The sequence below is a fragment of the Otolemur garnettii genome, unplaced genomic scaffold (genome assembly GCF_000181295.1).
Source record: "Otolemur garnettii isolate 467f Iridium unplaced genomic scaffold, OtoGar3 scaffold00099, whole genome shotgun sequence".
Lineage (NCBI taxonomy): Eukaryota > Metazoa > Chordata > Mammalia > Primates > Galagidae > Otolemur > Otolemur garnettii.
The window spans coordinates 1,226,082-1,235,968 of record NW_003852494.1 but is presented as its reverse complement, the minus strand read 5'-3'; the positions used below and the strand labels follow the sequence as shown (position 1 = coordinate 1,235,968).

At 39.2% G+C, this 9,887-nt stretch overlaps 1 protein-coding gene across 3 annotated transcripts in view; it reads left to right on the top strand.

Moving 5' to 3' along the window:
• RAD9B (RAD9 checkpoint clamp component B) overlaps positions 1–8,052 on the top strand; it is a 27,137-nt gene extending 19,085 nt beyond the window's left edge. The window contains exons 7-12 of one of the 3 annotated variants that reach the window (XM_012809026.1): positions 1,089–1,195; positions 1,285–1,349; positions 1,873–1,995; positions 4,002–4,242; positions 6,979–7,087; positions 8,026–8,030. In XM_012809026.1, coding sequence (XP_012664480.1) covers positions 1,089–1,195; positions 1,285–1,349; positions 1,873–1,995; positions 4,002–4,242; positions 6,979–7,087; positions 8,026–8,030 — 650 coding nt within the window. Of the gene's footprint in view, positions 1–1,088; positions 1,196–1,284; positions 1,350–1,872; positions 1,996–4,001; positions 4,243–6,978; positions 7,349–8,025 lie in introns of those variants that run through there. The other 2 variants (XM_023516838.1, XM_003795992.1) reach the window with 2 other exon arrangements.
• The last annotated feature ends 1,835 nt before the right edge of the window (positions 8,053–9,887 follow it).

The following is a 9,887-nucleotide window of genomic DNA, read 5'->3' as shown; positions in this document are numbered from 1 at the left end:
CCACAATGCCTGGCTATTTTTTTGGTTGCAGCCGTCATTGTTGTTTGGCGGGCCTGGGCTGGATTCGAACCTGCCACCTTATGTGTATGTGGCCGGCATCTTAGCCACTTGAGCCACAGGTGCTGAGCCACCTCCCTCAAGTCTTATCCAACATTCTTTTTTGGCCCTCTGGAATGCATGATCTGGAAAATATATGCTTGGCTAGTGAAAGGATCTGTTTTATGTTCTATCATGCCATTTCTGAATAAAGATGGTCATTTAATAACTGGGAGACATTGTCCCTGTGAGTAGCTTTCTAATGAATAGTTATAGTTGTAGCTATGGTTGACTAGGGACCCAATTATTTAATCTTATTGAATTTCTTCTCTGCTAGCATATTGGGAGTGACATGAGCCTTGTTATTTGAAATGAATGTATATTTAAGATATTGGCTGGTCCTTTTAAAAATATATTTCATTAAACTTTTGTTCTTACTAGTTACACAATTCATGTTCATTGAAGAAAATAAAAATACCAAAAAAAAAAAACCCCACAAATAAAGCAAGTCACCTGAAATCTACTCTCCAGAGATAAGGACTTTTATTTATATTTATTTATATTTAGAGATAGGGTCTTTGTCTTCCACGCTGGAGTGCAGTAGTATAATCATAGCTTACCATAGCCTCAAACTCCTGGACTCAAGTGATTCTCCAGCCTCAGCCTCCCAAGTAGCTAGGATTACAGGTGCATATCACCATACCTGACTGATTTTAAAAACTTTTTGTAGAGATGGGGGTCTAACTTTGTTGGACTTTATATGGCAGGATGGCTAAGTTCCAAGAGTGTTGCAGGGGACAGGAAGCATAGGGTGCCAGTCTCTTAAGGCCTATACCCAGAAACTGCCACAGTCACTTTGTCATATCCTATGGATTAGAGTAGTTCTAAAGCCACCCAAATTCAAAGGCAGCAGACATAGAAATAGACCCCATCTCTCACTGAAGGAATGTCAGAGAATTTAACCTACCACTTATGGTTGTATTTTTGTATTAAAATTTAACAACTAACCTCTAGAATGAATTTTATTTTTGTTTTCCTATAATGTTAAACAGATTTGACCAATTCTGTGTACAGTGAGATGTTTGTTGGCCCAGATGAATTTGACTACTTTCAAATTGGAGTGGACACTGAAATAACATTTTGCTTTAAGGAATTGAAGGTACATAAATATGTATATCAAATTAAAATTAAAATTTTTACTGATAACTTAAAGATTTCAAGATTTTTTTTCTTCTTCTCTTCTTTCAGGGAATGCTGACATTTTCAGAAGCAACACATGCTCCTATATCTATTCATTTTGATTTTCCGGGGAAGTAGGTCCTTGGGAACTTTTCTGAGTTTGTTTCTTTTCTTTTGTTATATATCAATAATAAAACTGTTAGGATCATTTTGATTAACACTTCAGGAATTCCTTACCTTTCCTAGTAACACTTAACAAACTAAAATTTTGAAAGATGCCAAAACATGGCATTTTTTAAGTGGCACCTTGATTGAGATATATATTCTTCTATAGAGTGAGACATTTATAAATTTGACATGGTTGTGAATTGTTTAATTAGAAAATTATACATGGTTTAAATAAGTTATATATCTATGAAACTATTATGTTTCAGAACTAAAATTTTAAGTAAGATTAGGTTAAAATGTGTTTTATAAAATTTGATCTGATGATTTCTAAGGATCCTTTCAGCTCTCAGAACTGTGATAACTTGCAAAAATACAAAAAGGCTGTCTACTTCTGTTTCTTTTACTTCAGAATTAAGTATTATTTTCTAATGTGTTCCTAATGTCTATCTGAAAATGAGAGTTATTTTTGCTCTGACTTTGTCTTTTTAGGCCTCTGGCTTTAAGTATTGATGATATGCTATTGGAAGCTAACTTTATTTTGGCTACATTAGCTGATGAGCCAAGTAGGGCATCTTCGCCACAATCACTATGTCTTTCACAGAAGCAGAAAAGGTGAGGCTATGTTTTAGGGTTGGGAAGAGCCATCACAATCTAATTCTGAGATCATTCAGTGGCATTTACTTATGGAGGGTGGGGCGTGGCAACTCACACTTGTAGTCCCAGCACTTTGGGAGGCTGAGGCAGGTAGATTGCTTGAGCTTAGGAGTTCAAGACCAAGCCTGAGCTAGAGACCCTGTTTCTACTAACAATAGAAAGATTAGCTGGGCATCATAGTAGGTGCCTGTTGCCCCAGCTACTCGGGAGGCTGAGGCAAGACGATCACTTGGACCCAAGATTTTTAGGTTGCTGTGAGCTACAGTGACTCCATGGCATTTTACCCAGGGCAACGTAGCCAATCTTGCATTGGATATTTGCTTTTCCTCTTCTGACTAGAATTTAACAGGACTGTCTGGTTTAACTTTGTTGTTATCCAAAACTAATTTCCAACTTTCAGTTTTATTTTTTTTTTTGAGACAGAGTCTCACTTGTTACCCTCAGTAGAGTGCTCTGGCATCACAACTCACAGCTTAAGCAATTCTCTTGCCTCGGCCTCCCAAGTAGCTGGCCCTATAGGCACCTGGCTATTTTTTTGTTGCAGTTGTCGTTGTTTAGCAGGTCTGGGCTGGGTTCGAACCCACCAGCCTTGGTGTATGTGGCTGGTGCCCTAATCCCTGTGCTACTGGCGCCAAGCCCATTTCCAACTTTTAGTTGTTTTTTAGGAGTGATAGTGTTAACTTTCACAGGAAAGTCTATATTTACTCCTTAGAACTCTTCCTCAGATATAGGGGCAGCAATTCCTTCCTTCCCCTCCCCTCTCCTCCCTTTCTCTCCTCTCCCCTCACTTTCCCTTCCTTCCTTTCTACTTTCCTTTCCTTCCCTTTCTGCCTGTCTCCCTTCCTTCCTTTATTTAAAAGACAGAATCTTACTTTGTAGCCCAGGCTAGAGTGCCATCCACTCATAGCAACCTCAAACTCCTGGGTTCAAGCGATCCTCCTGTTTTAAACTCCCAAGTAGCTGAGAGTTGAGGCAGCTGGCTTATTTTTTCACTTTTTGTAAAGATGGGGTCTCCCTGTGTTGCCTAGGCTGCTTTTTCTTTTCTTTTTTTCCTTAATAACTTTTTTTGGAGGAGGGAAGGGATGCTTCATTGTAAGAGAAACACAAATTTACAGGAAATTTGTAAAACAGAGAAAAGTACAAAGAAGAAAATAAAAATAAACCTCATCCTTAATTGCATCACCCAGAGAAAGCTACTATAAACTTTTTGGCTCACTGTATTTTCTTTCAGGCTTTTTATTTTGCATATACATATACACATATATATATATATATATATGTATATATTTTTTAAATTTATTTTGAGACAGTCTCACTTTGTCACCCTTGGTAGAGTGCAGTGGCATCATAGCTCACAGCAACCTTAAACTCTTGGGCTCAAGCTGGGACTACAGGTGCCTACCACAACACCTGGCTATTTTTAGAGATGGGGTCCTGCTCTAGCTCTGGCTGGTCTTGAACTCCTGAGCTCAGGCAATCTCCCCCCACCTCACTCTCCCAGAGTGCTAGGATTATAGGCGTTAGCCACCATGCCCAGCCCCATATATTTATATTTTAAAACAAGATTGTGATCATATAGCTATATAGTTCTATATCCTGTTTTTTCCTTCCATAAAATCTATCATGGGCATGGTCTAATCATGTTGAAAACATGATTTTTTGTAACTGTAAAATTTTATCACATAGATAACAATAATTTATTTAACTTGTCCCCTAATATGGTCCTGTTATATCACAAGATGTCCCAGGCACACTGGGTTGCTTTACTGAAAGATGCATATTTATCAAGAGACTTTCCAAATTATCATATATATAAATCTTAACTTTGAGCAATCAGTTTCATTTTATTTCAGTACCTTCCCTAAGCCAGTGCTATCATTGTCATCCTACATTACTACATTAGTTATATAAAAATATATTTTAAAGTAAATAGTTCATTCATTTAATCCCTGTTAATACTTCAGGTCAGATGTAATGCAGTCAAATTCAAAGGCTGATGAAAAGGTAACCAGCCAGGCACTGGAGTGTCTCTCGAGAAAAGCAGCACCCAAAAGGCTTTATCCTGAGGAGACTTCCACAAATATCTCTGTGGCGGCAAACCATGGGAGCCCTGTAATGAAAAGAACGGCTGGAGACATTAGTAAAGTACCAGAGAGCGGTGTCAGTGACACAGAGGAAGTATTCAGGTCTCCATATCTCAGGAAGGTAAAAGTGTTGAGACAAAACCATGTCTTAGTCAAGGATGCTCATCATTTGTCTCACTTAGCAATCTCCCTGCCCTAGCTTATCCCTAATATCCTGAAAATCAATATTCTTATTTTTTGATAAGGGAAGGGTGAAGCTAGTCTCAGATGGAAGAAAGATTAATTTATAGAATATCAACAAAAAATAGTTAAATTGCTCAGTCACTAATTTCTAACAAAGCATATATTCAAGTAGGTCACTTGCCTTTAAGAATAATGATTGTTTATCATATATCTTTGAATGCAATTAATATCTTGAAATTATATAATTTGCCTCCTAAAATAAGTTTCTTTTTAATCTTATTTTTCAAATTTGATTGAGAAATTCTTTATTCATAGCGGTACAAATGTAAATGTCATCCCAACAAATATCACGTATTCCTTCATAGAGGTATCCCAGTTGATAACATTTTGTTATATTACTAACATTTTACTAGATAGATGATAAGCTTCACAAAACACTATGCTATTAAACCTTAGGAAATCTATTTAATTGAAGGTAAAGATAATTTATTAGAAACTTCCAAAATTATCTCAAATATCGATAATCCCAATTTTATATGTTTAATGTTTTATTCAAGCTTATTTTGCTATTGCTTATTAGGGATTTGAAAATATGAGTTTCTTAAAATAAGAAAGTTGAAAGAAAAAAATGATAATTTTGAACATCACCATCTTATACTATAGTATGACTTTTGAGGAAGAATTTGTATGGTAAAATCACCTTAATCATTTTGATGCCATAGATAATTATTGAGTGTCTGTTGTATGTCCAACACTTAGGGCAATATTTTCTTCTTGTATATTACTAGTTTGGCCTGAAGTGAAAACTGAAATCTGTTCTCATTATACAAAAACATTTACCTGTCCTGTTTTTTGCCACATGTATTATACTTACTTTTTCACAGTCAACAACAGCAAATAATTTTCCTGCTGCTTCAGGTCCCTAAAATTCACTAAGATTGCCACTTTGCTCACTAGAGAAAGTGACATTTAGAATGATAAGCTCCATGAACACCATTACAGTACTCTTTACTCCAGTTTCCTATCATATTGCTAAATTCTAAAAAGAAGTCTCTATTTTGAAAGGAAATTGTTTGCCTTAATGCAGCAAATCCCTGCAAAGCTGATATTACTTTATGGGTAAATGATGTAGACCCTAATTGAGTTCTATCTACTACTGTGGTCTTCAGCCCAGCCCCTAGGCCTCCATTCTCCTCTGCTCTGGTTCTCCTCCAGTGTCTACTAAACTTTTGTCCAAACCTTAGATTTATAATCAGGCCCAATTAATTGCACTAATAGATGTAACTGGCGCATAGCTGTGTTCCATAAATGTTAAGTATTATTGTTACCTATCACTCTTCTGCTTTTAAAACTCTTAGATTATTATGCTTCTACCATAAGATTAAGCCTAAACTCCTTAGAATGGCATTCAGTAACTTTGCCTGGGGTATTAAATATCATCTTCATATGGCTTCCCTCCCACCCCTGGGGGGAACTCAGACAGAGTCTGGAGACATTTTAGATGTCACAACTGGGAAGAGAGTACTAGCAGTGATGTTGCCCACCATCTTCCAAAGCTTAGGACAGGCCCCACCACAAAGAATCATCCTGCCCCAAATGGCAGTAGTGCTGAGGTTGCAAAACCCTGGGTCAAAGACTGGTTAGAAAATGGCAAACCAGCTGAGCCAAGAGCAGCCAGGATAATTATGGCATGAGGAAAGCATCAGAAGTGTTAGCGTGAATATCAAATGGGATGAAGATGGAAAATAGGCACTGACTTAGAGGATCTGGCAAATTTTGCTGACAATAAAAACAGTTTTGATGAAGAGGCCAGAAGCTTTTTTAGAAAGGGCTAGAATAAGAGAATGAGAAAATGGAGACAGTGAGTGTAGACAACTCTACAGGGGAGATAAGGCACCAGCTGGAGGGGGGAGTAGGATGAGGTTAGATTCTTTCTGTTTTTTTTTTTTTTTTTGAGACAGAGCCTCAAGCTGTCCCGTTGGGTAGAGTGCTGTGGCATAGCTCACAGCAACCTCCAACTCCTGGGCTCAAGCGAGTCTCCTGCCTCCACCTCCCAAGTTGCTGGGACCACAGGCGCCCGCCACAACACCTGGCTATTTTTTTATTTTTCAGTTGCAGCCATCATTGTTGTTTGGCGGGCCCAGGCTGGATTCGAACCCACCACCTTAGGTGTTATGTGGCTGGCACCTTAGCCACTTGAGCCACAGGCGCCAAGCTAGATTCTTTCTGTATTTTAAAGATGAGAGACATTCCTGTCCAGTAGAAGAGAGGCATGGGAGGGGCTGGGATGCAGAGGCAGGAAGAGCTGGCTTTAGTCTGGAAGGGTGGCTTCTGCCCTAGCAGAGGGGAAGGGAGATAGCTCTATTCACCCACATCAGCCTGTAGAAGCTCCCTTTGTCTTCTCTCACAGTCCTGGTGAACTTTTGATGGAGCAAATGGAGGAGTCAACAGCAGACTAATGATCCCAAACTGAAGATATTCTGTGTCTATTTAAAGTCAGGGAAGGGTTTGCTTTTAGCATGTGTTGGGCCAGTAATAAAGGTTCTGGGTGTCCATTTGTAATAAAATAAGGATGCCACATTGGCCACCCATTTGGAAAGGGGATGTTACCTGGAACATTTAATGAAGAAATATTCACTTTGGAATTAACAGTGCAGTTACTTTTCCCTTCCAGTTTTCTTGCATGTTCTTTGGAGCAGTTTCTTCTGACCAGCAAGAGCACTTCAACCACTCTCTCGACAGTCTGACAAGAGCAAGTGACAGTGACGAGGACATGAATAATGGCAGTTTTTCTACATTCTAAATGCTTAATGATGGCTGAGTTGGCCACCAGCCCAGTGACTAGCTCATTGCACCTCAAGCTCGAGGTTTCCCATTTAGTGTGTAGTCCTGGACTTCCTTGAAACGGAGTATGGGCTTCTGCTTTACTAAAGGGCATTATCTGGTACAACACCCATTTCTAGAAATAGCTGCTTGTCAAGTGTATGTAATTAGCTTTAAATCCATTATGCTATTATACTTGGGAAGCACAAGAGTTTTCTGTGCAGAAAAAAGCCCATTGGAGGCTCGGCGCCTATAGCTCAACCGGCTAAGGCGCCAGCCACGTACACCTAAGGCGACGGGTTCGAATCCCCAGCCTGGACCGGCCAAACAACAATGACGGCTGCAACCAAAAAATAGCCGGGCGTTGTGGTGGGCGCCTGTGGTCCCAGCTACTTGGGAGGCTGAGGCAGGAGACTCGCTTGAGCCCAGGAGTTGGAGGTTGCTGTGAGCTGTAATGCCACGGCACTCTACCCAGGGGGACAGCTTGAGGCTCTGTCTCAAAAAAAAAAAAAAAAAAAAAAAAAGCCCATTGGAGTTCTTCAATTCAATGCACGTACCCCCAAGAGCTTTTTAACATTTTCTTTGCCAGTTTTATAAAGGTATTTAAACTTTCCTCAGCAGCCACTGGAATGTATCAAGATGGCTTGTAACAGAATTTTATTAGTGGTCAGCTGTCTTTTGTATTTTAGTGCTTTCAGAGATAGCAAAAAGTTATGCAGTCTTTTTTCTTGTAATACTATGACCTTTTGGTCCATTGTTTTAAATATTTAAAATAATTCCTGGAAAAAAGATCAAAAATAAAAATATGGATACTCTTCACTTTGTAGTCTCTTAACGTATGGTAAAATTTTATTTGTTTTTAAATTGTTCTGATTTTCAGATGTGATTAATTTTACAGTGTGATGCAGAAAAGAATTTAATGTAAGTAACGTCACATATTTCTATATTATCTGACATAGGACAGCAAGCTCTACTGCCTAGAGAACCTGAGTTTGGAATGGAATGAGGTGGAAGACAAATGGCCCTTTAAGCATTAGCTTTTTACCTGCATAAATGGACTAAAAAATCTGGCACAAAAACGTTATGTAATATCTTCTGGTTTGTGCCTTTTTCTTCCCCCAAACCTGTTTACAGTCAATTTGTAACCTGACAAAGGAGACTTCTATAACATCTTATTGCTGTCTTTGTGAGACATCAAACCTTATGAAAGTGTTAACTGACAAGCAATTGTACTTTGTATTTTGTGAGAAATTCATAAAGGTGGCCGATTGGATTAGTATGCTTTAGAACTATGAATAGAGTTCTCACTGAAACCAGAATGAATTTGGCTCTTGTAGCTTAGTAATGAGTCATAGCTACCCACAATAACCTAATAAAAACTCAAGTTCATCCCAAGATATTCCTCAGTGAATGAAAATGGGCTTTCACCAAGCTTTTTGTGGAAATTGGCAATGCCCACATAATTTCAACTAAATCCTTTCATATTGTAGGCTGAAGATTTATATATCTCATGCTTACCCTGATGATTAACACTGAATTTTAGATATTCCTAACAAATACAGATGACTACACAGAGAGGTTTTTGTTTGTTTGTCATTTGCTTTTTTGGCAGAATCTTGCTCTGTTGCCCTGGTTAGAGTATAGTAGTATCTTTATAGATCACTGCAAACCCAAACTCCTGGGCTCAAGTGATCCTACTGCCTTGGCCTCCCTGGGACAAGGGCACAATGAGCTAATTTTTTCTATTATATATTTAGTAGAGATAGGGTCTTCCTCTTGCTCAGGCTGGTCTTGAACTCCTGAACTTACGATCTTCCTGCTTCAGCCTCCCAGAGTGCTAACATTACAGGTGTGGCCCACGGAGTTTCTACACAGAACTAACTCTGTAGGTTTCCATACTAAGAATTAAGTTTCCAGTTCATGTGTCAAAACAGATAAAGGAGCACTCTGGGAGGCTGAGGCGCGGATTGTTTGAGCTCAGGAGTTCAAGACCAGCCTGAGCAAGAGTGAGACCCCTGTCTCTACAAAAAATGAAAACCTGAGGCAAGAGGATCACTTGAGCCCAAAGAGTTTGAGGTTGCTGTGAGCTATGACATAACAGCACTCTACGGAGGGACAGACTCTATCTCAATAAAAGAAAAAAGAAAAAGAAAAAACAGATGGAAGAAAGGGAAGGGGTAGGTCATGAAGGCAGCATCATCAGTAAACCAACTGGATGCAGCACTGCCCTCTACAAGCCAGTTACACTGTTAAATTGTGTATGCTTTGGATTTTAGAACTTGGATACAGAGTGCTAAGTTTAAATACAGCTGTACACTGTGTAACAACTTTTGTTTTTTTTGAGGGAGTCTATGTTGCCCTCAGTAGAGCGCTGTGGCATCTTAGCTCACAGCAACCTCAAAATTCTTGGGCGTAAGCAATTCTCTCACCTTACCCTCCCAGGTAGCTGGGACTACAGGTGCCTGCCACAAGGCCTAGCTATTTTTGGGTTGCAGTTGTCAGTGTTTAGCTGGCCCAGGAAGGGTTCAAAACCACCACCCTTGGTGCGTGTGGCTGGCACTGTAACCACTGTGCTACAGACGCCAAGCCTGGAACAACTTTAGTCAACAATGGACCACACAATGACAGTGGTCCCATAAGATCATAATGGATCTGCCCTAAATAGGTGTACCATTTAAAAAATATTTTTATTGTACCTTTTTTACCACTGTGTTACAACTAGCTACATTTGATACACTGACATCCCAGTACAGGTTTGTA